The 27,405-nt window shown below is 49.4% G+C and overlaps 7 protein-coding genes across 7 annotated transcripts; 5 read left to right on the top strand and 2 right to left on the bottom strand.

The window, feature by feature from the left end:
• The first annotated feature begins 105 nt into the window (after positions 1 to 105).
• Positions 106 to 1,531, top strand: COCSADRAFT_31797 (uncharacterized protein). Its single transcript, XM_007695919.1, has 2 exons — positions 106 to 404; positions 460 to 1,531. The coding sequence occupies exons 1-2, from the start codon at positions 326 to 328 to the stop codon at positions 1,260 to 1,262; spliced, it is 882 nt and encodes a 293-aa protein (XP_007694109.1). The 5' UTR covers positions 106 to 325; the 3' UTR covers positions 1,263 to 1,531.
• COCSADRAFT_186044 (uncharacterized protein) lies at positions 1,516 to 2,615 on the bottom strand (the record flags this gene model as incomplete). Its single annotated transcript, XM_007696294.1, has 2 exons — positions 1,516 to 2,378; positions 2,432 to 2,615. 2 exons carry the CDS (start codon positions 2,613 to 2,615, stop codon positions 1,516 to 1,518), a joined length of 1,047 nt encoding a protein of 348 aa, XP_007694484.1.
• A 1,038-nt stretch (positions 2,616 to 3,653) lies between these two features.
• On the top strand, positions 3,654 to 4,625 carry COCSADRAFT_31800 (uncharacterized protein). The gene is made up of 4 exons (XM_007695920.1): positions 3,654 to 3,698; positions 3,749 to 3,828; positions 3,891 to 4,015; positions 4,110 to 4,625. Exons 1-4 carry the CDS (start codon positions 3,689 to 3,691, stop codon positions 4,171 to 4,173), a joined length of 279 nt encoding a protein of 92 aa, XP_007694110.1. The 5' UTR covers positions 3,654 to 3,688; the 3' UTR covers positions 4,174 to 4,625.
• A 793-nt stretch (positions 4,626 to 5,418) lies between these two features.
• On the top strand, positions 5,419 to 7,556 carry COCSADRAFT_31801 (uncharacterized protein). The gene has a single exon (XM_007695921.1). The coding sequence runs from the start codon at positions 5,582 to 5,584 to the stop codon at positions 7,463 to 7,465; it is 1,884 nt and encodes a 627-aa protein (XP_007694111.1). The 5' UTR covers positions 5,419 to 5,581; the 3' UTR covers positions 7,466 to 7,556.
• Positions 7,557 to 9,752: 2,196 nt separating this feature from the next.
• On the top strand, positions 9,753 to 16,237 carry COCSADRAFT_194916 (uncharacterized protein; the record flags this gene model as incomplete). The annotated part of the gene is made up of 4 exons (XM_007696295.1): positions 9,753 to 9,802; positions 11,501 to 12,021; positions 12,072 to 15,847; positions 15,881 to 16,237. 4 exons carry the CDS (start codon positions 9,753 to 9,755, stop codon positions 15,983 to 15,985), a joined length of 4,452 nt encoding a protein of 1,483 aa, XP_007694485.1. The 3' UTR covers positions 15,986 to 16,237.
• A 2,854-nt stretch (positions 16,238 to 19,091) lies between these two features.
• Positions 19,092 to 20,410, top strand: COCSADRAFT_21310 (uncharacterized protein; the record flags this gene model as incomplete). The annotated part of the gene is made up of 4 exons (XM_007695860.1): positions 19,092 to 19,414; positions 19,598 to 19,772; positions 19,838 to 20,039; positions 20,106 to 20,410. 4 exons carry the CDS (start codon positions 19,092 to 19,094, stop codon positions 20,408 to 20,410), a joined length of 1,005 nt encoding a protein of 334 aa, XP_007694050.1.
• Positions 20,411 to 23,756: 3,346 nt separating this feature from the next.
• COCSADRAFT_205525 (uncharacterized protein) lies at positions 23,757 to 25,633 on the bottom strand. Its single transcript, XM_007696296.1, has 2 exons — positions 25,235 to 25,633; positions 23,757 to 25,147 (listed from the first exon to the last, which is right to left on the bottom strand). The coding sequence occupies exons 1-2, from the start codon at positions 25,349 to 25,351 to the stop codon at positions 23,810 to 23,812; spliced, it is 1,455 nt and encodes a 484-aa protein (XP_007694486.1). The 5' UTR covers positions 25,352 to 25,633; the 3' UTR covers positions 23,757 to 23,809.
• Between the last annotated feature and the right edge of the window lie 1,772 nt (positions 25,634 to 27,405).

Below are 27,405 nucleotides of genomic sequence, written 5' to 3' on the forward strand. Positions count from 1 at the left end.
CACTTTTTCGGCGGTTCCCTTCATAGCGCGTCGACGTCATCGCCGCACATCCGCGGACTTCTTTCTCACAAGCACCTTCGCGTCCTTAATTGCTATGCTATCTTGCTGACACTAATGCCTGACTAACCGCTGCTATTCATCTTTGCAAAAAATACGTAGAACCTCGTCATTCTTTCTACGTATCAACCTTTCATCAATTGTTGGGTTACACCCTTGACAGATAATACAGCTGAACGAAGCCCTGGTCCTGAAGAGTCTATCTGAACATCAGCATTTTCCTATCTCTCTCATTATCATTTCTATCACATATCCACAGCAAGCCATCATGACGTCTGCAGGTTGGTTGGGACAAGTTGTCCCTACCCTTCTCCGCCCATCTATACTCTTATGCATATCAGCATATCGTACGACATACTACCCTATTCTATCCCTAGTCAACAGGTTCTGACAGCGGCACAGATTTTGTCATGACAATGTTCGAAGTAGTTTTCTATGAGTGGAGCCCATTCACCCTATTCAACATCAACAAACTGCGGTTCAAAGCCTTCGCCCGCCTTTGGAAGCACAATGGCGAAGCAATGTCCACCGAGATGCCCGGCCCTACTTTTGAACTCCTCTCCCAGTGCAAAGGCGTGATTCTCGACGTTGGCCCTGGTTCGGGAGAGGTACTGTCTCGCTTCGATGCGAATCTCATTGTCGCAATCTACGGCGCTGAGCCCGCCGAGGACCTACATCCTGGACTTCGAAAAAATGCCGAAAAGAGCGGCCTAAGGAGCAAATACCATCCGATGCTTTGCGGTGCTGAGCCTGAAAGTCTGATCCCTGCATTGCACAAGAGTGGCATTTTGGACGTTAGTGGAAAAGGAGGCTTGGCGTCTGACGGAGTGTTTGACGAGATTTGCTGCACGCGCGTACTTTGCAGTGTGCCTCATCCAGAACAGACCATCAAGGGCCTCTACAACCTTCTCAAACCTGGTGGCCGAATGGTAATCTGCGAACATGTCGCCAATCCGTGGAGAACTCAGGGTAGTGTCGCGGCGCGCCTCATGCAACTAGTGTACACCATCATTGGCTGGTCTTTCTTCATGGGCGGATGCGAACTCCAGCGACACACATTAGAATACCTGAGAGATGCTGGAGAGTGGGACAAGTTTGACTTGAAATACTACGGTCCCAAGGATTGTATCCCTTTTGTTGTTGGTGAACTGATCAAGAGGCATGGCGAACTGGACAAGAGCTATGCTCAAGTTATCAAGGAGTAGTTTGAGGGGTGTTGTACATAGTGGATGGGCTATCTACAGTCCATGGGTGATAAATTGTTTGGAGATACTTACATCAAATCATACCAGGTCAGTGGAGCACCTTTTTGTAGGAAGCCTTTCCGATGAGTTGTTTACAGCAATAAAGTGTACATTATAGTTAAGATTAACTATATCTTATTATATGCATAACGTTTGTACATATCTAGCTCTATGAGAGACACACCCAACGTTTGAACGTAATGGACACCCTTATCTATCTGACAAAGAAACCGAGAGCCATAGCCAACAAAGTGACCCCTAAGTTCTGGCTTCCGAAACTTCCCACAGCAGCATTCGCAGTTTGCTCGGCCGGACTCGCAGTCGACGACGCGCTAGTACCCGCTTCCCCATTTACGTTCGATACAGGAACAGTAGCAATGCCCGATGGTGCCGGTGCCTGGGAAGGAAGAGCCACAGGCGAAGAGACGCCTGAGCTTGCTGGTGCTCCTGAAGGGCTCGGTCGTGGGCCAGATGTACCATTGTTCTGTCCTCCAGAGCCACCCGGAGCTGAAGAAGGCGAAGCCGACGCGACCGGAGAACGCGAAGCAGTACTTGAAGGTGTTCCCGCACTGGGCGTACCTGTTGGGCTCGCTGCAGCACTAGTCGCACTGCCCGCCGCACTGCTTGCTGGCGCAGCTGATGGTAGATTATCGGGCAATGGATTTGCATCTCCACCCTCGCAGTTCGCCTCGCCTCCGAGCTTCACTACCATTCCTACACCCGCCATCGCGTCCCGGAACCCATTATCGTCCTGGAACTTCTTGATATCAAACGCCTCGTTTTCTCCTGGCACTTTCAAATCGGTGATTTGCCGCCGTCCGGGGTTAGTGTACATCAAAAAGGTGTACTGTCTGTTGTCGCCTGTCTCGCCGACAGAGCCTGGGGCAACGTAGTCAACGGCCGGCGCGGTATCGGTGGCGATATTGGTAATATCGAAGTTGTTCTTGAAGTTTGCGCGAGCATAGTGTAATTTACGGGCGTTGGTACATGTTGTGTCCACCATGATGATGGTGTATAATGTAGTTGGGGAAATGCCGTTACTATCGCCTAGGGCGAACTTGGGTTCTTGTGCTACGGCTAGATGGGTGTGAGCTGTTGGTCCTCCCGAAGAGTCTTGACTGACTACTAACCGTCTTTTTCAAAAGTCGTTCCATCTTTGAAACCATTGATCGCTTGGTTGGTGTAGCTAACTTGGACTTCGTCATTGCCGAACCCAGCCTGTAGATCTTGGGGTATGACAGTCCCGCCTTGTGCAGCCGTTTGCGATACAAAGGCCGCCAGGGCCACAACCTTCCAGTAATAGCGGGAAGCCATGATGTGTATATTACAAAGTATATGGAGGGATATGAGAAATATGAGAAGAACGGGATGAGAAAAAAACACTTAAGCACTGCTTAGAGTTGGTATGAAGCCTGTCGACTTTCCAAGGTGACTTACAGCCCCAGGTTATATATACGTACTCAGCTATCTCTATATGAACAAGGCTCTATACGCACAAACAGCGAGGAGTAATAGGATCTACGCTAAATGTTCCGCCCCAGGTTGTTCAACGCATGCCAACCCCGGAAAAAAGTCGCAGGATTCCACTAAAACCTGATCAAAGTAGAGAGCAGCATTGCAGATCCATTCGTCTTCAGACGGCAAGCGCATAGAGTCTCGGCAGCTGCCTACTCCGTAGTCTGTGGGCGCCTTGGGATGCTTGTCAGCTGTTTCGGTTTCAACGCCGTTTCAGCTGACAGCTACCGCACGCTCGCGACTATTTCGTAGCCTGACTATAGCAATATTTACATAACTGCGCCTTTTCTAATTCTGGGAGCCAAGCCCCAAGGGCGCTTGTAAGGTGCAAAACAGGCTATTGACAACGAAAGCTGTAACAAGAAGTGGGTTGCCCAGATTTCAAGCCTCGTTGTACACGTTGACATCTGGGCATGGACATGAGTAAGTACTTAGGGCATGGAGCCACACAAACCACCTGATACTGTGTTCAAGCAGTACGCTGCCTCGCGTTTATGTTCATGAAACTTGATGAGAGCTGTACGAGTAACGATGGTTTGGTGTTGCTAAGGGCTTGGCAACCACACAGGGACTGGATAGGTGACTCTGGTGGATAACATGCAAAAGACAACACTCCCATGTTCAAGGCATAATGAGTAGTTGACGCGATGCAAAAGGCGAGAAGGATGTTCCTAGTAAATAACCATGTACATGAGGAATGATCAGAAACCGCGTTCGCGCTGTCGCAATGGTTCGCGAAGGTGGCCGGACACTAGTTCTTCCAGGGCCGCATCACGTGGCGCCTCGCTTAGAATTTCGAGCCGCCCACCATCTCCTGCTTGCACTTACCAGCTTCGACCACTCCTCATCGTCTATCAAACACAACCGCCAAAATGACGAAGCGTGCGTATGCTCTACGGTTCCCAGGGAATTAATCATTGACGCCCATGTAGGCACAAAGAAGGTCGGCATCACCGGAAAGTACGGTACCCGTTACGGTGCCTCTCTCCGTAAGCAGGTCAAGAAGATGGAGGTGCGCATTACCCTGGATACTCCACACTACCAGCAGAAATGAGTCGCTCACGCTCAGGATAGATCACACAACACGCCCGTTACGTCTGCCAGTTCTGCGGAAAGAACTCTGTCAAGCGCGAGTCCGTTGGTATCTGGCACTGCCGATCATGCCGCAAGACCACTGCCGGAGGAGCCTACACCGTCTCGTAAGACATCCCTCGATACTCCCCGAGCGCAGCATTATTCGAGGATTGGGCGTGCGAAGGAAAAAAACTAGGACATTACTAACAAGGTTACCAGTACTCCCGCTGCCGCTGCCACAAGGTCAACGATCCGCCGTCTCCGAGAGATTGCTGAGGTTTAAGGGAACACTGGGCACTGGGGTGGAGTTCTTCAAGCGTTTTCTCTGCATCGGCAATCATGGTCCGATGACATTGCTCCAATGCAGCATTCGGATGCCGGTCTCATAACGATCATGGGTTTATCAGGAATTCATACAAAACAATGGCACCTTCATGACCAAGCAGACCACTGCACGACAAGGAAAAAAGCAGTAATTGTACCGACAATGCTCATTGCTTGCTTGGTGCTGCCTGATCCCAATATGATACAAGAAAATTGAGGTTCTTCTTCGTTTGCACATGCCAAGCATCGGTCAACGTCGTTAATAACATGTAGTGAGGAAATGTTCGCTAACCGTCTGAGGAGTGCTCTTAGCCGGCCATACTCGAAATCTTAGGTCGCTCGGCAGAGATTATGTTAACAACCGTCGAAATAATTCTAGAACTTTAACTTGGCTAGGGGACTCATCAGCACCACCACACTCTTCTATGACATTATCCTGCACCAAGTAACGCTGTGCGACAAATGTGTCACTTTGGAGCATCAATGAATGCTGACCACCGGAGGCAAATATCTGACCCTGCATTATATTCCATACATACTAACAAAGGGATATGTGTTGACAGAAATCAGTCACGAGGATGTAAGAGCCTGCAATTCTTACACGTGGACTGGCGTATGGCGAAAGTATATTTCATATCGTTTCTCTTTCTACGATCGATGAGCCAACAAGGTTTAAACTCGGTGAACATTCCTCATGTTCGACATGGCAAAAGATGTCGTTCTTGGCATGGGTTCGAGATCACTGACGTGGGCGGAGCTTCCTTAAGGAACATCTCGATCAGACCACATATACGCCGCTGGCAGGCGTGTGCTCGGACCTTTACGGCTACTATGCGCAAACCCAGAGCCTATCGAAACGCATGCAAATTATGGGCTCACAATACCCACGCACGACGTCATGCCGCAAATCTACCGACTGATCCGCACGCTAAGTGGAGTCCCGCAGAGCCTCAACACCAAAATCTTCGTCCGATCCTAAACGCTAGAGCGCATAGTGGCGGCACACGTTGCGGATATCAGATTTTCGCCCGATTGTTCTCCTGGCCACGACCATAGAGGTCTTGTCCGTAGTTGTGCACAGACGATATGACGTTGAAGGCGAGACTGCATGGGTGCCTCTCTACTCTCGCATCCTGTTCGAGCCCTGTTTGTCGGGCGTTTACGGTCACTGACATTGGTGAGATGACTGCTAGTCCATACTTCCCCTGCTTTCCTACCATGCCGGTGCCTCGCCGGTATCGATAAGTTGAAATGTTCGTGTCTCCGTTTTAGTCCTGGGTTTGTTGTGGCCATCCCTTATTATCGCGCTCTCCTGCGTCTTTCTCTCCCGCTTTCCCCAGCATAATTCTCCCTAAAATTTCGCCAACATGTCCGGTTACTACGGCCCATCCTTTTACAACAAATCTTCACGACCGCCATCTCTAGCAGCATCAAGAGCGAACTCGTCCTATCGAGTCGCTCAAAGCGCACCAGTCACACCTCGAAATGGATCGATAACTACGCCTCGGAATGAATCGATATCTACACCTCGAAACGGCTCTATCCCCTATACGATCGACGGTTCCACTGCTGCCCAGACGGCTGCCAACACTGCCGCCAACACCGCTCCTCACACCGGCACCTCTACGCCTGCTTTCTTGTCAAGAGTGAATAGTAAGCTCGTGAATGAAGACAATGTCTCTATGAACTCTGAGATTCTTCGTAATGAAAAGGGCGAGCTCATGATTGGAAGGATCGTTGGTGGAAAACATCTCACAGATGATGTCGAGGACATTGATCCTGCTTGTGGACCCATCAAGCGCGTGGATTGCGACATGCCTCTTACCCTGACCGAGATGGTCAACCACGAAGGCAAAGAGTACATTGTCTTAAGCTTCGCGACTGGCGACAAGGAAAATCCTTTCAACTGGAACTCTTGGTACAAGCGCAGTATCACGACGATGCTGAATTTGATGACGCTGTTTATTGGTCTTGCGACTACGGCGTACAGCTCCGGCATCAACAGCATGTGTGAAGAGTTTGGTGTCGACGCTATATATGGACAACTTGGCCTGTTCACGTTCAACATCTCCTGCGCTATTGCGCCGATGGTACTGGCACCTTTCTGTGAGCTCGTTGGTCGCAAAATCGTATACGCCAGCGCCTTCCTTTGCTTCTCGCTCATATTCATTGGTCTCGCACTTGCACAAAGCATCGGCACCATCATCGGTCTCCGTCTGCTTCTCGGTCTCTTCGGATGTGTAGGTACCATCCTCGTCGGCGGCACATTCGACGACATGTATGAACCACACAAGCGCGGTCGGCCCATGGCCATGTTCAGCTTCGTAGCCATCTTCGGTACGGTTGCTGCGCCTATCTACGCTGGCTTCATCGACCAAGCACTCGGCTGGCGTTGGGTGGAAGGTATTCAGGGTCTAGCCAACATCCCTCTTCTAATCCTCATCTTCGTCTTCTTCCCCGAAACCCGTGGTGGCGCTAAACTCCACAAGCGCGCGAAACAGCTCCAAAAGGCCACCGGCGACGACCGCTACGTCGCTGAAGACGATATCTACACACCAGACGTCAAGTCGATGCTTAAAGCCTCGTCTGTCAAAGCCATCCGCATGCTCGTCACCGAGCCCGTCGTCTTCGCCTTTGGTCTCTGGATCGCCTTCTGCTGGGCCGTAGTCTTCCTCTTCCTCTCTGTCATTCCCATCACCTTCACCGAGAAGCGCGGCTGGAACGAAGGCGTCAGCGGTCTCCCCTACATCTCTCTCGCCGTCGGCACAGTCCTCGGCTGGGCGGCGCACCACTTCCAAATGGCCAAGTACAATAAGCTGCAAGCCGACCCCAACGTGCGCGTTGTCCCGGAGCACCGTCTCTACGGCGCAATGTTCGGCGCCGTCTGGCTCCCCATCGGCCTGTTTATTTATTCTTTTACTCAGTACCAGCAACTTAGCTGGGTGGGTCCCGTCATCGGCCTCGCACCTATCGCCTTTGGCATCTTCTTCGTCTTCGAGAGTACCTACTCGTACACTGCGGATTGCTACGGCGAGACGTCTTCGTCGGCTATTGCCGGTCAGGGTCTGATGAGGAACACGCTTGGTGCTGTGACGCCGCTTTTCGCTAGTGCCTTCTTTCATAATGTGGGGAGTCAATATGCGGGGCTGATTCTTGCGCTGTTTGGCACGGTGCTGAGTTTGATTCCATTTGTTATGTTCAAGTATGGGCATTTGTTGCGGGCGAGGAGTAAGTTAGCGAAGGAGTATTAGGGGAGTGAGGATGGTGTAGGATGGTTTTGGCATATTAGGGTTCAGTGTTGTATGGCTAGTTGTAGTCAAGCTTTCAATTATATGAAGTTGCATATTATTGATCTCATGTTGGTAAGGGAATAATTGTCTCTTGTGAGGTAAATGGTGTTGTTCAAGGGAAACATTAGGAACAATATTGTTACCAGCCCAAGTGTGCTTCAGTCATGTTGCAAAAGTTTAGCCTCACACGCGATTTCTCCCCCAAATGAGCTACCTTTGTAGCATCATATCTTAGTACATTTCCCTTAAAACGGCCTTGCATGTAGCTCTATGCTAATAACTACTACCTAACTATTATATTACTCTAAAGAATTGTATCTAACAATAGAGCAGCAGTGGATTTCTAGAATCGAAGAATTTAAGAATGCTTAAATTCATACGTTGGAGCGCTGATTTCTCTCTAGCTCCTCTGTGGCGTTGACAAATTTAAGATTGGCCTTCTGAAGAGTCTTGATGGTGTGAGCGATGCGTGCTTTGACGTCTTCCTGGGCGGAGTCAATGGAATGGATGCGCTGATATACTTAGAGCCAAAGGTGGTCCATTGCAATCCAAGAATGGTCAGTTGACGCAACGTTGTGGGATTGCGGGCAGTGGTGGGAAGTTGTAAGATCCTTCTGCGACGAGGCGTTTGGGATGCTGAGTTTGGTAGGGAAGCCGGAGTTCTTGACGATATCGACCTGACCCAACAGCTAGGTTGAAGTTGTGCATGTTGGGAACCGCTGCCTGGAGTTCATACTTTTCGACAAATTCCTCAAAAGACTGGAACAATTCCGCGGGTACAGGGTTAGGAAGAAAAGTTTCGTGGTAAAGTTAGGGCCATAGGGCTCGCGCTTTGTTTAGGGCATCCATGGCAGCGCCGACTGCTGCGGTGTCAAAATCTCCATATGATACTTTGACTTCTTTTCAGGTACGGAGGTCGTGGTACACCGGGGTTTCAAAAAGGTCGGATGTCTCGGCCAAGAAAAAGGCTATCAACTCTTTGCTGATTTTCAACTACAATGATATATTTGCCTTGATCCTTCAAACCAATAGCCGAGTAGACACCCCCGATCTTCCACCGATGACAGCAACATCTCGGGTGACTATGTGACTCTACTTGAAGTTCCTGATGCCAGATTCTCAGCGAATAGCTGAGGCGACAGCCTTGGAAGCAAAGAGACAAGCTAAAGGCAAGTAGAGTGCGGTGAAGTGCATGGTGATCAACATGGGGAACACAGAGCTGAATTGCCGATGTTGTTGTTTCTCATCAATGAGGGATATGCAGCATATTTCAAGGTTCGACTCAAGGTTGATTTGCAAGCTTAATGAAATATAGATTTATCACTGTGCTTAGAGTAAGCTCATTACAAGCCCCAATTAGGAAATTGCCTGATTAGGCGACCATGTAGTCCGAGAGAGGTGGTTGGGGTCCAAACTAGGTCTTTTTTTGGCAGTGAGTGCGTGAACACTGTAGTCCAGGAGATGCTGTTAGAGTCTCCAACATTTCGTTTTCGTCGTTACTAAATGAATATAGTAATATTACATTTAACTATATATGATGTTATCTATATGTTCCATCTGTACTAAGTATATCTTATAGCTTAACTTTTTTTATCTCTATTTACTAAATAGCGAATTAGATTAATTAACCTAGCAAAGTATAGCAGGCTGTACTCTAATATACTAGAGTTATGTATATATTATCTTTTATCTATCTCTTCTATCTTATTACTACTATATATCTGTCCAAAACCTATCTTAACTCTTTCTAATATAACATTAAACTTTCTCTTATAACTTTTATTTCTATCTTTACTTTATTTATTACCAATCAAAGCTACTGTAACTCTTTACTCTATAACAGCTTTCTTTAATTATTTACTTCAAGTAATTAACTAAGATATATAAAGATCGATAATAAGAATTTTTTTAAATTAAAATCTAGTCTGGACTTTATTCACTTTGTTTATTTACGAGTAACTTAGAAAATAAGTAAGTATACTTATATAAATAATTTAGATAAACTTATAATTTACTAAATACGTATAGATGTTATAATGATTATGTAATATGTTAGAGTTATAACTTAATAGAGATATAGTCTATTTTAGAGAGGCTTTAAAAGATAGATATCTAACTAATTAGTAGAGAAAGTTTATAGAGAGAGTATAGTTGAAAAAATAGCTAAGAGTAGATAGATATATTTCTTGAGTTTTATAGTAAAGCGCTAGGTATTTAATAAGATAGAGATAAGAACGGCGTTGTAAACATGTCGTTCGTGTTAACGCTACGTGACGGTATCGATGGGCGGGCTGCAGAGTTAGTTGCATATTACCCTCGCGACTTACATATAGTACTTATCGTGATGGTGTCGATGGGTGTGCGTGATTCCTGTTTTGATTATCTGCTTTACTTACTAGTCTTAATAAATATCAGAATTTTTTCTCAAACAAACGTATCTCAGAAGGCCGAAACCGTATGTATTATTGTTAGCTAAAAGGTATCTTATTGTCCAAAAGTGCGCGTGCAAAATTCATATGTGCACTAGCCTCACATAGAGTAAGGGCTTCATCCTAGAGACTCCAAGCAAAGAACAAGACTACCATGACCTGGTCGGTAGCGCAGGGACCAAGCTCAGATCGGAAAATGGCCAAAAGAGGTTCCCTACTGCTTCCCCGACCACGTAACGGAAAGACTCGAGTGCTTAAGCCGCGCGACTCGTATCTGGCCGAAAGAGTTTGATTGAGCAATATAGAGCAATGTTAGTTGCGGCTGGTGGCCTTTCCCCACAATACAAGCCTCTTTCGCCCTTAAGGGTGGTGGCAGCTATAAGGTAACATACGAGGCTGGTGCAGGCAGGACTTTGGTATAGTTCAGGATTTCTTAGGATTGGCAGGTACCCTAGCTAATAATTTTGAAGAAAAAACCGTTGCCACATGGCGTGTCCAAAACCATGAGGTTGTGAAGGAGAGCCAAGTTTTATGTACGCGTGCCAGTCGGAGTCGGAACGGCGAAATGTGATAGACAGCCAAGCATGGAGTATGCGTGTCAATGCTGACAGAGAAAGTAGAAGGTAAGAGCCCACAGCGGGCAGTGGACCGAATGATTTCGTCCCTAAGACCTCTCATTAGTCATTGCGTGTTGTTGCAGGATGAAGACTGCCTGGCACCCTGGCTTTGCACATCGCCCACGGACCACGCGTAGCAGCATGGATGTGGATAACGTTAGGAAAGCTAGACGAGCTAGATGAGCGATATGATTGGTAGCTCGGGATTTAATGAGTCTCTAGAATAGCTCCCCAATCATCACACCTTCTGGCTGACGAGAGCCAGGCACGCACCGACCACATTTCGGGTGCCAGCCGTATGCGACCTATTCGCCGCAAGAATTTCACTAGAGAGTCTTGGAGCAATCGACTCCGCGTTATACTCGGTAAATCTCGCACGAGACGGCCACAATGAGGAAGGAAGCCGAGTGCAAGCTTGTATCGCTGTCAGCTTGGGCTAGTATGGCACGTGATGGCCATCGTTCACTCATTCATTCGCCGAGCACACATTGGTAAAATGCTGGAACAGTGCTTTTGCTTGTTTGGAAAACCAAGCCACTTTGAGCTGCTAGAGAGCCCCCCTCCACAACGGACATCAGCAACATCCACTGGTTGGCATTATAACTGTATTTCCGACTTTTACCCTTCCCAATGCTAGCCAAAGACACTGAGGACGATCTTCTCGTTCACAAATCATTACGCCGCATATAGCCAAGGGCCCAGGTAAGCTCCCGTTGCGGCTACCGCAATCGTAGTAGCCAAGAAGGTGCATCTCAAGATCAATTCTTATAATGACCTCCCAGACCTTTTCACCACTTCTTTCCTAGTACCCAACTCTCTGGAAACAACTGGCGTCTTCAAACCAGAACAACTGCCGCCATGAGTTTGGGACCAGGTGGCTTCGAGACTGCCCCCAACGGCGTGATGCCTTCCGACAGTTCACTACACAATCAATCCCAACACACTGACAGCCTCACAAACAATGACAGCATCTCCAGTGCTGATCAGAGGGAAAAAGAGGTCCATCAGCTCGCCCGGAAGTACACACAAAACAGCGTCTACTCAACTAACAGCCAGAATCCTTTCACAGCTGAACCCGGATCTAAACTTGATCCCAATGGCGGGAATTTCAGTGCCCGTGCTTGGGCAAAGGCCATGTTGCAGACACATACCGAAGACGACCAGGCACATCCTCTCCGCACACTAGGTGTATCATTTAGCAACCTGAATGTATATGGTTTTGGGTTCGACACCGACTACCAGAAGAGCGTTGGCAACATCTGGTTAGAGGTGGCCGGTCTCGTTAGGAAGATCATGGGCCAACGCGAGCGCAAGATTGAGATCCTACGCGATTTGGAGGGACTGGTCGAGGCCGGAGAGATGCTTGTCATCCTTGGTCCTCCCGGAGCGGGATGCTCAACCTTCTTGAAGACTCTCACTGGACAAACTCACGGCTTCTATGTCGACGAGAAATCGAACCTCAATTACCAAGGTAAGGCTAGATGCCTTTTGAACTCGCTGTCTCCTGCTGACAGTCTCCAGGTGTGACACCCAAGCAGTTGATCAAGAACTTCTTAGGAGAAGCCGTCTATACCGCTGAAGTTGACGTTCACTTCCCCAACATCACTGTTGGAGATACTCTTTTCTTCGCTGCCCACGCGCGAGCCCCACGTCATATTCCTGGAGGGGCTACCGTGGACCAGTATGCCGAACACATGAGAGACGTCATCATGGCCAGCTTCGGTATCAGCCACACGAAAAACACCATTGTCGGAAACGATTTTATTCGTGGAGTATCTGGAGGAGAGCGCAAGCGTGTTAGTATTTCCGAGGCTTGCCTCAGCCAGGCACCGCTACAATGCTGGGACAACTCCACCCGTGGTCTTGACAGCGCCAATGCTATTGAGTTTTGCAAGACGCTACGCATGCAAACCGAAATCAACGGAGCTACTGCCTGTGTTGCGATCTACCAAGCACCCCAAGCTGCCTACGACTACTTCGATAAAGTACTGGTTTTGTACAAAGGTCGCCAGATTTATTTCGGCCCTACCGCCCAGGCTAAGCAGTACTTCCTGAACATGGGTTTCGTCTGCCCCGATCGACAAACCGATGCCGATTTTCTCACTTCCATGACTAGCCATCTGGAGCGTGTTGTGCAGCCTGGATATGAGAACCAGGTTCCCCGAACGCCCGATGAGTTCGCTGCTCGATGGAAGGCCTCGCGCGAACGCGCAGAGCTCCTGAACCAGATTGAGATATACAACTCAAAATACACACCCGGTGGCGATCATCTGAAAAAGTTTAAAGAATCCCGACGAGCCCAGCAAGCCAAGGTCCAGCGTGTATCGTCGCCATATACTCTGTCCTACACTCAGCAAATCAAACTTTGCCTGTGGCGTAGCTGGGTTCGATTAAAGGGTGATCCTAGCATCACTCTCTCTTCGGCGATGGGCAACGCCATTATTTCTCTAATTATTTCCAGTATGTTCTTCAACCTCAAGAACGATACTGCGAGCTTTTTCCAGCGCGGATCTCTCCTCTTCTTTTCCATCGTCATCAATGCCTTTAGTTCCGGTCTCGAAATGTTTACCCTCTACGCTCAAAGACCGATTGTGGAGAAGCACTCTCGATTTGCTCTCTACCATCCGTCTGCCGAGGCCATCGCGTCTATGCTGATGGACCTGCCGTACAAGGTCCTCAACTCTATTGCATCTAACACGATTCTCTACTTTATGACGAATTTGCGGAGAGAGCCTGGGCCTTTCTTCTTCTTCATCTTTACCTCATTTATCCTCACCCTAACCATGTCCATGTTTTTCCGATCCATCGCGTCCCTGACCAGGTCATTCGTTGAGGCCCTCCCATTTGCTGCGATTTTGATCACGGGTCTCACAATGTACACTGGCTTTACCATTCCAACGTCTTACATGCCCGGCTGGTCTCGCTGGATGACATATATTGATCCCATCGCTTACGGGTTCGAGTCAATCATGATCAACGAGTTCACCAACCGCGAATTTCTTTGCGTCAACTACGTTCCTGCGGGTCCCGGCTACGATGTTAGTGGCAGTAACCGTGTTTGTTCCACCGTCGGATCCGTTCCCGGACAGCCCTTTGTCCTCGGCGACGACTACATCAGGTCCATATACGGTTATGAGGCCAGCCACAAGTGGAGGAACATCGGCATCATCTTTGCTTTCATGGCTATTCTCTGCGCCATCTACCTGGTTGCTTCAGATTTTATCACTGAGAAGAAGTCCAAGGGTGAAATCCTTGTCTTCCGCCGTGGACACAAGAACTTGGACAAGATCAATGGCCAGGATGACGTCGAAGGCGGCAGTAAGCACACCACTACTGCGGCAAACACCAAATCTGACGACCTTGCCATTATTGAGCAACAAACTGCCATTTTCCAGTGGAAGGACATTTGCTATGATATCGAGATCCAAAAGGAACGTCGTAGGATTCTTGATCATGTTGACGGATGGGTCAAACCAGGTACCTTGACGGCTCTCATGGGTGTCTCTGGAGCCGGAAAGACTACTCTTTTGGATGTTCTCGCTAGTCGTACCACCATGGGTGTTATCTCTGGTGAAATGCTGGTTGATGGCAAGGAGCGAGACGATTCGTTCCAGCGCAAGACTGGTTATGCACAACAACAGGACCTCCACTTGAGCACTGCTACCGTTCGCGAGGCTCTTACCTTCTCCGCTCTTCTCCGCCAGCCCGCTCACATCCCTCGCGAAGAGAAGATTGCCTATGTCACTGAAGTCATCAAGCTCCTTGAGATGACCGAGTTCGCCGATGCCGTTGTTGGTGTCCCCGGCGAGGGTCTCAATGTTGAACAACGTAAACGATTGACGATCGGTGTTGAGCTTGCCGCTCGGCCAGCTCTGCTTCTCTTCCTCGACGAACCCACTTCTGGTCTTGATTCTCAGACATCATGGGCGATTCTCGACCTCCTGGACAAGCTCAAGAAAAACGGCCAAGCTATTCTTTGCACCATCCACCAACCGTCAGCCATGCTGTTCCAGCGCTTCGATCGTCTCCTCTTCCTCAAGTCCGGTGGCCAGACTGTGTACTACGGCGACGTTGGCGAGAATTCCAAGATTCTCATCGACTACTTCACGCGCAATGGCGGGCCTCCATGCCCCCCTGCCGCCAACCCCGCGGAATGGATGCTCGAGGTTATCGGTGCAGCTCCCGGATCCCACACTGATATCGACTGGCACGACACCTGGCGCAAGTCACCCGAATACGCGCACGTTCAAACGCACCTCGCTGAGCTCAAGGAAGAGCGCTCTCGCATGACGGACCTAAGCCGCACCGCCTCCCGCCAGGCGCACGATGCAGCCAGCTTCCAAGAGTTCGCTGCACCCTTCTGGACGCAGTTCTACGAGGTCCAACTGCGCGTGTTCCAGCAGCTCTGGCGCACACCGACGTACATCTATTCCAAAGCCTTCCTCTGCGTCAGCACATCCATCTACATTGGTTTCTCGCTCTACAACATGCCCAACACGCTTCAAGGCCTACAAAACCAAATGTTCTCCATCTTCACCTTATTCTTCCTCTTCGGCCAGTTCATCCAGATAATCATGCCGCACTTTGTGGCCCAGCGTGCGCTGTACGAGGCGCGCGAACGCCCGTCCAAGACGTACTCGTGGAAAGCCTTCATCATATCCAACATTATTGTCGAGCTCCCCTGGAACACGCTCATGTCCGTCTTACTGTTCCTCTGCTGGTACTACCCCATCGGGCTCTCGCACAACGCCGAGGCGACCAACTCGACTGCGCTGCGCGGCGCCCAAATGTGGCTCTTTGTCTGGGTCTTCCTCATGTTCGGCTCCACCTTTGCCCACTTCATGATTGCCGCCTTCAACTCCGCCGAGAGCGCGGGTAACACTGGAAACCTGCTCTTCATGCTCTCCGTCATTTTCTGCGGTATTCTCGTTACCCCCGAGCAGATGCCGCGCTTCTGGATCTTCATGTACCGCATCTCGCCGTTTACGTATCTCGTGGGCGGTATGCTGGCGGTTGGTGTTGCCAACTCGTCGGTTACCTGTGCGGCGAATGAGTATCTACGATTTGACCCTGTCAATGGCACCTGCGGCGAGTACATGGCGCAGTACCAGGCCATGGCTGGTGGCTATGTGCAGAACCCCAGTGCGACGTCCAACTGCGCTTTCTGTCCCATTGGTGACACAAATATGTTCCTCAAGACGGTACATGCAGAGTACTCGAATGTGTGGCAAAACTTTGGCATCATGTGGGTGTTTGTCATTTTCAACGCGGCGGCCGCCTGCGGCTTGTACTATTGGGTGCGTGTGCCCAAGCGCCCGACGATTGAGAAGGAGGCGGCGCCGATTCGTGCGGAGGAGTCGCTGGATAGCGAGACTGTGGTCGGAAGGAGTTCTGCTATGGAGCAGCAGGATGCTGAGAAGAGAGCTGGATTTTAGAGTCCTGCCTTGAGTCTTCCTCTCCGTTTTCTCTCTGTTCTTTGCGATTCAAAGTTGGAAGCTCTTTATTTTATGTTGTAGGCTTCTATGGCGTTTCAATTTGCTCGGCGATAGCATATATATACTATAACTTATTTCGCAATTGGCCCCTCTTCTGTAGGTGTTTCATCGTTTGTTTGTAGGACTTGTGGTAATTAGGCTGCTAGTTAAATCCTTGGATACAGAGCTGTGGCGAAGAGGAAACAAATGAATACATACCTATTGCCAAAACTTTGACATTGAAGATTGAAGTGAAAATTTTCCCTAATACTTGACGGGAGTTGTCGCAGTGGTTTTTGGACCCACGATTACTGTCCCGCTTGACGAAGGGAATCCCAAAGGTTGAAGGCTCGAATCCCTTTCTCTGTTTGATTAACATGAAAGATCTATGTACATATGAATATCAATAATTCTCTTAGAAAATCTCTCCAACTTTGCTTTCTGATATTAGAGCTATCAGTTTTTGACCTTTGCTGTTGTCTGTTCTGAGAATCTGTTTTTGACACATCTACTGCTTTAAATATGTGAGGTCGACGTAGAATTCGAGTACAAATCAAGTAAATAACAATTGGATGTTATGCTGGAACATAGCTTCTTTCTTCATGTAACCCTTAATATAAGCTAAAATCTGTAGAAACGTATAGTGGGGGCAGACGGTCCAAAGTGCATGTGACATGGAGTCAACTTCAGTATGATGTGATGAGGGTGTAATATTATACAAGCACCAACGGTAGGCAATAAGAATGTGAGTGGTGAAGTTTATGTGATTTGTCTAAAGTAGTCGATGTGGAACACAATTCTTCGTTTGTCAAAGAATTCAGGTATCAAACGGTAGTTATGCAAACTGAGAAACACCATGGGCCGCTCTAAATTTCCTTTACAGCGCCAACTACATGTTCAGTCATTAATAATCAGAATAAGGGAGTGCGAAAACCAAAAGTACTATGGTACATTCATAACTCTGTGCCACTTTGACGAATTGATCTATCTTTCCATTCATCGCGACCATACTTGATAATTTCGGCTTGCTCAAGGACCCAGTACTTGGAAGGGGTCTTGTCTTTGCGTGCAATTCGCGCAGCATTGACTGCAGCCTGTCCGAGAATTTTCTGGTCCACACCTGTGGTCCAAGCGTCGGCTTGATTATCCGATATGTACAGTGGAAGAAAGGAGGGAATTACATACCAATCAAGTCTTGAAGGCCTTGGGCCTCTCACTATCACCGACAATCGTGCCTGGTCTTAGGATAATGGCGTCTTCGACACCAATCTTCATTTTGCTGTAGGGTAGATTTCGGCCGACGAAACTCCGTATGAGTCCGGCAGATATGAAAACATAGGTGGTAGCGCCAACAGCCTTGGATGCCTGAGCCGTCTCTATGCAGAGATCGTGATCGATCTTGCGTTAGTTTTCAAGCCCACCAGCTAGAGCGCGCGCGTGGCGCCGATGCCATTGCAGGCGACGCACGGCTTAGGGTACCATTTGGAAACAATGCCCCCCCCCCACCCCCACCCCACTTTGATGCATCAGCTTCTAGGATGGCTTCAAGCCTCGATGACTGAACTCTTGGTAAGTGTCTGGAGATGGTCTTGATCGAGACGTAAGATTCGCTGGCAATGAGGGCATCGAGAATATGGCTGCCAACAGCACCAGTACTGCCGAAAACTGCCGCTGTGGTCACACCTTTTTTTTCTTACAAGGGTGACGCAGCAGTGTAGACCAATAGTAGGGAGTTGAATAATAACAACAATATCGAAACGAAAATTCTCGAGTGGAACCGGGTCGATGCAATGCGGTTGAACGGTGAGCGGCGAAGGGGCCAATGGCAAGCGTCGGAGGTGGCTGACGAGAGTCACATGGCATTAATCACCGAGGATTGCGCAAGTCGGAAGGAGGAGCGGGAAAGGCCACCATTGACTGCAAGGCCACCATTGACTGCATGCACCAGGGGTGGGGATCTCGGGCCAAGTTTCCCCTCAACCCCTGTCGTACGTGGCTGAGAAGATTCGTATGCGCTGGCTGACGATATGCATACACCGGTCCATCGCAATGTTATTGAAAGTTATAGCCGACTGGCGCCTAGTCTAATGTGGCTTACGGGATGTTACGTCGGGACGGGAGGCTGACCCTCGCAGCTCGGTGTCGTTACGTGATGGCTTACCCCTACGTGTGCATTTGCACCTAATGGCGTGGGGTATAAGCCATGGCAGGGGTGCTGTAACCCCTGTTTCTCACAAAAATCTTAGTTATCCTTGGCGGACCATGAAGAGTTAGAGAGAATACGGGATTGTGTCGTATTGTGTACAAGTTTTGACTGCGGCTCAAGGCTTCCCCTGGCAAACCCTTGGCCTGTTCTCTTCGGGCTGGGCCATGCCGTTGCGCCTGGCCTGTTCCGTGCAGTTCTGCCTGGTGAGCACGGCCTCGCCATACTTGCCCCGTCTTGGCTGTGACCATATTCCTTTGGTGTTTTGAGTGCTTGAGAAAACTTTAGTTTGATTCTAATCCTCTGTGTATTACAACTGATTGATGACGTGAATATTGTCTGAGGTATGTCTTTTTTAACTTCAAATTCAAAATTTTTGTGACTCTGATTGTTTCCAACTGTTTGCTGTATATACCCTACCAGATTATTTTTATCAGAAAAGGATCGCAGGTCACGTCCTAACCTGCTTGAATCGGGTACCAAGAAAGGCAAAGTCTTTTACTAATACTAGCGCTACATTGTGCTCAGTTAGCTGATGTTTGTAAGTAGGAAAAGCAGCTGTGTTCATGCGTCACGTGCCTATGACTGGCTTCCAGTGCTGAGTGGATGTGCTCCTTTTGCCTACACAAACTTTGGCAATAGGGGACCTTAAAGAAATGCTGAAATAAGACTACTTCTGGTCGGTGGATGACCGAATCTGGGAGTTCTCTCTTGCAAACATACTCGGGGCATCTCGACAGTGGCGAACGAGTCCATACTGGTTGAATTGGCAGAACTTTTGAAAGTAGAGCATGAATCCATCATGGAGGTTATCTCTACCCTCCAGTTCAAGTTCTCTCAGCTTACACTGACCTCATTTTCACCATGCGTTCCGTAACTTCCCTTGTTAGCCTTTCGGCTTACCTCCTCGCGTCTAGTGTCACTGCCGCAAATACGCCGCTCACAGTCAATGGAAAGAAGTTCTACGCCCAGGGCATCATCGCTAGGAATGTAGTCATCGTTGGTGGCGGGTCCAGTGGCTGTCATATAGCGGTTCGCCTCAACATTCCGCTCGCTCCCATCTCGTTCTCCCAGTCAACCAACTTCGACTATGATTTGCGCACTGGCAAGCTCGTCAACCGGACCTACAACCCCGCGCAAGAAGGGTTTGCTGCAGGCTTTGCAGGCTATAGCGCACAACTTGCAAAGTATCCCTAGTTGAATGATGGCATGTACCTGCCAGACTCTGTCCCCGAGGACTTGACCATGCCATTTGGCAAATTCCTCGACAAGTACAATCTTACCGGTGTCCTCCTGCAGATGTACAACTTCAACTGAGGAACGGGCGATTTCCTATCCAACCTGACTGCCGAGCAAATGCGATACTGGAGAGCCAACACGGTCGCAGCTGTCACGACCGGCAAATTTCTCGTCACGGCTCGTCACAACAGCAGCGAGATTTACACCAAAGTCGGTGCTGTCTTGTGTGCTACTTCCAGTGTTCTCCTCAACTCCGAGGTCACCTACACCCGCCGAAGTGAAGGAAAGGCCGGCGTCCAGCTCATTGTCAGTACTCCACAGGGATCCAAACTTGTTGTTGCTAAGAAGCTCGTCATTGCCATCCCCCCAAGCTAGATTTTGTTGCTCCTTTGGACCTGAGCAAGACTGAAAAAGACCTGTTTGAAAAGTACATCGACACGGGTTACTATGTCGGTATGGTCAGGAACACTGGCATTCCCGCCAGGACTCTCATCACAAACGCTGCCCATGATACCCCATACAACTTGCCTACCCTCCCAGCTGTGAACATCATGAACCCAACTGCTATCGATGGTGTTTAGACCGTATTCTCGAGCAGCATTTCAAGCAAGGCTTCGTTCCCCTGGGCCGATGACGCAGTCAAGGCTGATATCATCCAGTCCATCAAGGCGCTTCAAACGACGAACCCGGACAAATTCCAGCAGACTGAGCCAGAGATAATCGAGTGGCACTCCCACGCACCGTACTTTTTGCAAGTCAGTCCCGAGGAGATCAAGAACGGTTTCTACGCCAAATTGTACGCCCTGCAGGGTCTGAGGAACACGCACTTTACTGGCCCCGCTTGGCGTGTGCATGACAGCAGTCAGATCTGGAAGTACACTGACACACAAGTCCTCCCCAACCTCCTTGCAAGTTCGTATTTTTCAATACCTCAAACCATGTAGATAGCATAGATAGGATGAAAGTAGAAGCGAGGTCGTCAATCACCCCTCCATTCCAATGCGATTTAATCTAAACATGGTTGACAGCCGTTGTCACCGTGTTGGTGGAATTTTACCAAAATCCTTGTCTTTGCCCTGAATCCTTCACGCCACGTGCAAATCTGTGCATATCGATAACGCCAATCGGATGCAACCTTGATTAACATGGCGATACGAGCCGTTGTGACATGGTTCGTGGAATCAATCAACATGTCTGTCCTTTGCCCTGCGTTCTTCAGGCCACCTACAAACCTTTTGTGTATCAAGAAAACTACTCGGATGTAACCTAACTAACGAACTTGATGATAGCTCCTTGTCATGACATGCATCGGTTCGTGAACTTGGCCGAGATACCGGTCTTCGCCATGCGTCCCTTCCCCCCACCCCCGGCACGGCAAATCCCTGCGTATTAACCAAAGGTATAAGTACCCGCTAGTAGAGGAGGCACTTTCCAGATTCTGCACAATGTCCCGAAGCACGATCTGCAGGAAAGCTGTAAATAACGGTCCGAAAAGTGACACATTCGAGGTGGTTTTTACTGGCTCGCAAGACCTTAGTAAGTTATTTTTGCAAGGCTTCTGTGGCTGCTCGTCTCGAGTATCTTATCGGTTCCTATACCCCCCGTGATACGGTCGTATGCCAAAACTGTACTGTGCTCGGGGCCGATAGCGTTGTCAGAAAATGACAGTAGCTAATGTCTTCTTGGCAGCTTATGCGAGGCGAGGGTGACGTTGGCTACGCGCTTATTATCACACCCTGTCACTTGCACGGACGGTCATTGTGGCGGATCTAGCTGCTGTGGCTGGTGGTTTATTTACGGTTGCACTTGCAGCTACTCGCTATTTCGCAAAGCCCTTTCTTACATAACCGAGCGGCAACTGAAATGAGCATTTGCCAAATCGCGGCATGCCGTTGGACTAATCTTACATGATACTAGAGGGTATGCACTTCAAGGACCGGCTGGAACTATGTTTTTGATTTACATCCCTGCGTACGTTACAGGACCAACTACTTACATACATAGATCCGATTGTGACATGCAGGCAGAACGCAGGCAATGAGACGGCAATGCAATGCAAGAAATAAAAAAAGGTTCTGACTCATTCACAGCCACAGCAGCCAAGTGTTGAACGTCTGCTCAAAATCGCTCGTTCTTTGATATGTATCATGGCATGGCTTGAGGCAAGGCAGCCAACCGAAGAGGACTGTTGAAGTCGGACCTTGCTACGCGAATGGCGTCGTGTGCATGGTACGTACACAGCATGGATGCAATGTGGTGTTCATCTGACGTGGCTCTGATTGTAAGTACTAGCGAGTACATAACTATATCAACGGTCTTTGTAATCGGATCCCTCGATCGGCCGACCGGTGGCTTCGGTCGCCTCCGAGGTTTGCCTGGGCTGCAGCTGCAACAAGGACAAGAATCGAAGTATTGAAGCGCGACCAATTACACCGATGAGCCCAGTCAGCATGCGGTGGAGGCCGAGCGAGCTGCTGAGGTAATTAGCGTTTCGTTCTAGGGATGGACGCAGAAAGATTATTGTATCTGAAATGGGATTAGATGAAACGGATAGCTCGGACCGAAGGAGCGCTAAAAAAAACCGAACTAACGGAGTATACCCATGTACACCAGTAATACATGCCGTTGACTAAGCCCCATCCGGGGACCGCTATCTCGGTCAACGACGCGAGAAGGCGCGTGCAGAAGGCCAGTGCGCTAAACCAAAACGCCATTCCCACTAGCGCCGCGCTAAACACGAACACGGATCATCTGTTGCCAACGTCAAAGCCCTGAACACACTGCTACGCAATGCCACCGATGTCTAGCCCTCGTCGCCTCTACACAATGTCATCGATCGGTGCCTGTACCCCAGTCCCCTCAGTCCCTTCACATGTGGCTTTATGTCGGTCTACACTGTCCTGCCTGCAGTGTGCAGTATGCAGTCTCCGATGCTGGTTGCATCCATCAGCCTGTGACCCTTATCACGCCACCCCCTAGTCATACATATATGCTTGCTCACGTGTTTGCAGCAAAAGGACGTTTTGGACGAGGCAGCGACAACAGCTGCATGCTATTTGAAACCATTTACAACATGCGTCAACCGTGGTCGCGTCTTCTCGAGTCCCTGCATTTAGACTAACGTCTACCACCTACGTACTGTATAGTAGTTACAGTCTGACGCTACACCCTTGGCCGCAAGTAGCGTCCGAGTAGTAGTAGTAGTAGTAGTAGTAGTAGTAGTAGCTTAGTAGTGCGCCTTGCAAAATAAGACATGGAAGTATGGGCCATACACGAAGGCCGGGTAGGGCTCCGTCAACTAGTGACGAGTAAGTACTATACTAGCAGCGGGGAACAGTGATCCGCCAACCATTGGATAAGACGCTGCCTTCCCATCAGCCTGGTCTGACAGTGCCCATCATCGCATTCACGAACTCGACCCTCGGAGAAAAGGAACAAGAACAAGGCTTCGGGTATTACAGAGCGATAATACATCAATGGGTACCCTTGTCCACCCCCTCCCCCAGCATTGACAACCAATGACACGATACGTGAACCAGATTCCGTTATTATGCATTCCTTCTATTGCCCCTCCCCCAGTCTGCGGAGCAAGGCTCAGTGCGTGCGTACTTGAATACTCGATGTGGTATATTGAAAGCCGCGCTGAATCTTTCCGAGTTGTAATCTTTCCGAGCGCTGACTGGCTCTCGAGGGTTCTACCCTGCACAACCTGCCTTGCGCAGAGCGGGCAAGGAGCAAGAACGGCGACTGAGCCGTAGCATGTTTCGGCGACAACAACTTGCGGCTATTTTGCCAACTACGAATCGAGGCTGGTAGGTGGTATGATGTCTTTGCTTGGACGCGCGTTGGCAAAACTAGCGGCTGTATCGCTATAGTGTATATGTACCGATCATGGCCCCGGCCATATATCGGACGATGCAAGATGAGCAAGATAGGCAAGAAAATTACTGTTTTCACCAAAGGGGGTGAAAAAGGACCTTTTGTGCGAGAAGGGGCGGAAAGGTTTGGGGGGAGGGCGGATGGTCAAAATATGGCTCATGTTCCTACACTTTCTATGGCCCCACCCACATGTAAAGCGACTGGTCGATAAACCATCACGAACAATCAAAAAGCCCGTGTCAAGATACAATGAAGGATCGTACGTCTGTTACGGCCGCAGAAAAAAAACAAGAGGAGCAAGGATTTCCAACACTCTTGGCACCAAGAAAACCACGCGAAAGCTTAAACTATGTACTTAATCTATACTAGCTTTGCCCAGAAAAGTATAACATATAGTGACGGTAACATATGACACGTAATAAAATAATGAATAATAATCTGCGATTCGTAAAATTCAAAGAACGCTAGATGATGTAAATGTCTTGTTCTAACTTGTTGACTATTGTTTCAGCATGGGCTAAAGACTCCTTCTGCGCATCCCCCAGGATCATGGTGCCTATGCTTTTCACATCGCTAAGTAGGGCTTTGACAGCCCTGAGCTGAAAGTTTATGAGCGCGCGGACGAGATGGTCCCACTCGAGCGCTGAGTTGATCTTGTAGTCGCCGAGGAGCAGTTGCTGCCAGCCCGACGTCGGAGGCCGAGACGGCGAGGAGGCTGCCACTGATGCGGCAGCTGCTGCGAGGCACTGGCTATCCATGTCCATGTCGGTCGTTGTGCCGGAGAGATGCGGGCCGGGTAGACAGGCGAGCTGCGAGGGCGTGACCGTAGTAGTGCCGGTGTGGTTGTGGGTGTTGTTTCGCAGACCACCGTCTTCCATGCGGTACATTGTTACGATGCGACTGCATGCCACGACTATACGCTCACTCATGAATACAATGAGGACGAAGTTTTCGCGCTTGGCCATGCAATTGCTGCACTTAAGCATGCAGCGGCAGAGCTCAGTGGCTTCTTTTTGATTGGCAACAATAGAGTCGAGTCCCGCTCTGCTTCCTGAACTGCAGCTTGCTTCTAGTTTTTCGAGGGCGAAGATGACGTCGGCGAGGCATTGACAGGTTTTTTCAAACGAGCTTTGCGACCAGTACATTGAGGATGCGAGGGCGGAGATGTCAAGGGATTGCGTGTCGATAGGGCCCATCTCGAACTGTGGGTCGTGTAGTTGGCTATTGGGTAGCTGTTGTTGTGGGGTTTCGTCTCTCGAGGCTGGGGGGGTGGGAAGGGCCTGGGGAGTTCCGATATTGGACCGTGCTATGGCGTCTGGGCTGTTGTAGTGTACGCTTGACGAACAGAATGGGAAGGGCAGGATGCTACACGTGCAGAGATCGTCTCTTTGCTCGCTCATATCTCGTTGGTCGTAGTCGGCGAGGAATGGTAGACTGGATGTTGTTGATGATGATGATGATGATGATGATGATGATGATGATGACGCTTCAGAGAGCTGGTGTGATGTGTAATCTGGAATCTGTGGGTCCCCCTTCTCGCTGCCGTCATTTTTGTCTATTTGGCCTAATGATATAGAGCCTCGTTGCTTTATATGATCTTCTCCCTCGTTTCCGCTGTCTTTGGGGCTCGGTGATGTCTGCGGTTGGGCAGACCTGTCTGATGATTGGGATTCCTGGCGTTTGGAGTTGACCTCTGTCTTGCATACTCGCTGGCTACTTCTTTGCCTCACTGATGTGAAACTGCATGTCTTCTTTAAACGCCGGCATCGACTGCAGCTTTTTCCACTGACAGTGCATTTGACCTATACGAATTGCTCGACGCGTTAGTAAACCAGATATCGAAAGCGTATATTGCTTGAAGGGTAGGTTCTAAGTCGTGGTAGTCTTACCTTGTATGCTCTGCATCGGTCACAGGCTGAGTTCATTCCTGGGTTGAGGGATCCATATGGCCTCTCGACAAACTCTGCCTCCTTGGTAGGCGAGTTGCAGTGTAAAGTTCCGAACATGATGGGCAGCTGATCTCCCCTATCCGGTCTATCTTTTCCAAATATAAACAGCGGTGAATGAGGTTGCCAGCTCGGATTTGTTTCTTTTGTAGAATCTGTAAAACTTGAAAAATCGGGGTATCGATGAATAAATGGGTGTGAATAATGGTACTACGACCAATGCCGAGATGGTACTAGTAGTAGTAGTAATAGTAGTAATCGCTGAATGAAACATTCATAAATATGTGGGACATATGGACCCGATAAGCAAGTCCGAGAGCCGCTTTACCAAGGATAGGCGGTTTGGACGCCAGCGGCTGCCGTATTAGCCATTCCTTGGGAGTTGACGATCTAGGTGCTTAGTGTTGGTGGCTGCTGACAGAAGGTGAGACCCACGCGTCAGATCCCAAGGTGGCTCTAGGGCTAAATGTCGGTGGGCCTCCTTGGGCCTTCCTGGGAGCCCTGAAGCATTGGTTTGGCGTGCTACTGCGCCCCGTTTTGCTTCCTGGTCACAACATAACGCCATGATTGTTCGTATCGCAGGCTGTGGCGTTCAGGGCCCCAACCCTTGGCCGGTTCGCTACATTAGTCGGAAGGTTTGTGATGCCTTGGAGCCGCATGTATAGTGTCTTTTACATGCTGCGAGCAGGCTAGCCAAGGTCGTCTGTAGTTGCAGGCTGGTGGCCATCGGCTTATCCAGTTCTTCTTCCAGCTATGTACAGTACTTGCGCATACTTTACCCGTAGGCTGACACGGTCCATCAGCGCAAGCAGAGTCTAGTACGCAGTGGACACGCTGGGTGCTAGGCCGAGCCAACGCGGGGGTTTCTAAAGGACTCGCAGGGCTGGCGAGTGGGGCTTCCATGGGGTGCGTGCGTGGTGTTAGACTGATAGTGTTAAGTATGTAAGTAGGTACTTATTCAATTAGCTTGGAACATGCAAGATAGGAGCAACTCGGCGTTTGAGAAGGTGCCGAGTCGTCAGCATGGATGCTGTTCGGCGATCAAGGGTGAGGGAAGGGATGCCCGGAAAGTCTTGGGTGCACGCGGGCGACGTGGGGGGGGGTGGGTACAGAGACGGGTGCAGATGGGCGCAGGTTGGCGCAGGCCGGGGCAGGCCAGTAGCACAGGGTCTTCGGGAGGAAGCGGGAGGCCAATCGGGAAACGCCATGGAGGGGTGAGAGAATTTGTCCAGCACCCCCTCCACAAATAAAGTGGCAGTACTTAGCACGTACTCCCGAGCATTACCCGCGCTAACCACTGCGACTTTTTTCGTTGAGGGGTGCAAGCCAGATTGATATAAGCAGGGACGGGCCGTTCGGTCACCGTACAGTCCTCCACCAGACTGCCGCAGAGGACGTACGCGGGCAGTTTGACTGCCTTGTATGCCTTGAACGCCTTGTCTGCCTGTTGCGCTGTGACAAATGCGATACATCGACGCCTGATTCAACATTCAGCGCTTGGGCATGCTTTCATACAACCTCTCACTGTCGCCATTTTCGCTGCATTCTAGTTCGCTTCTAGTCGCTGCACATGGCGCGAGGCAGCCGAAACATAGCCCTGGCTGGTGGATCAGGGCAAAAGAGCGGAGTGTCGTGTGTGCCTCCAAATTTGAATGTGTACAAGAGTAGCAGGGATGGCTGTGTTTTCACGACGCCGGGTGATCCTAGGCAATGACGATGAGATGAGCTGATACTTGTGGATAGATTACAACACATGTGAATGTATCGATATAGGCTATTGTGGACGTCTTTAGACGTGTCTTTTAGTACCAAGAGCCCAGCGGTATGATCAATCTGTTGGCACTCGTTGTAGGCTCACCTCTGGTTATTAAGGCATGTCCCTGTTACGATCCTAAGGCAAGCTGCTTATTGTAATGGGCTGCACCCGTGAGTGAAACACGTAATTATATCACGTGTCCTCTTCACACCACTTAGTCACGAAACCTTATCTGTATAGAGGAACCTAAAGTAAGAGTATAAAGTAAGATATATTATATAATAGCTTTACTTTCTTTATCTTTATTTTTCTGTAATATAAGTTACTATATACTTATTTTTAGATCTGTTTGCTCTCA

The sequence above is a fragment of the Bipolaris sorokiniana genome (assembly GCF_000338995.1).
Source record: "Bipolaris sorokiniana ND90Pr unplaced genomic scaffold COCSAscaffold_1, whole genome shotgun sequence".
Lineage (NCBI taxonomy): Eukaryota > Fungi > Ascomycota > Dothideomycetes > Pleosporales > Pleosporaceae > Bipolaris > Bipolaris sorokiniana.

Excerpts from the sequence above, each read along its gene's own strand:
- COCSADRAFT_31797 (XM_007695919.1), top strand. The coding sequence starts at position 326 with ATGACGTCTGCAGGTTGGTTGGGACAAGTTGTCCCTACCCTTCTCCGC. Across the intron at positions 405-459 it reads CTTATGCATATCAGCATATC|ATTTTGTCATGACAATGTTC; the intron begins GTACGACATACT and ends ACAGCGGCACAG.
- COCSADRAFT_31800 (XM_007695920.1), top strand. Across the intron at positions 3,829-3,890 it reads AGCAGGTCAAGAAGATGGAG|ATCACACAACACGCCCGTTA; the intron begins GTGCGCATTACC and ends CGCTCAGGATAG. Across the intron at positions 4,016-4,109 it reads GGAGGAGCCTACACCGTCTC|TACTCCCGCTGCCGCTGCCA; the intron begins GTAAGACATCCC and ends CAAGGTTACCAG.
- COCSADRAFT_31801 (XM_007695921.1), top strand. The coding sequence starts at position 5,582 with ATGTCCGGTTACTACGGCCCATCCTTTTACAACAAATCTTCACGACCG.
- COCSADRAFT_205525 (XM_007696296.1), bottom strand. The coding sequence starts at position 25,351 with ATGTTCGGAACTTTACACTGCAACTCGCCTACCAAGGAGGCAGAGTTT. Across the intron at positions 25,148-25,234 it reads ACCGATGCAGAGCATACAAG|GTCAAATGCACTGTCAGTGG; the intron begins GTAAGACTACCA and ends CAATTCGTATAG.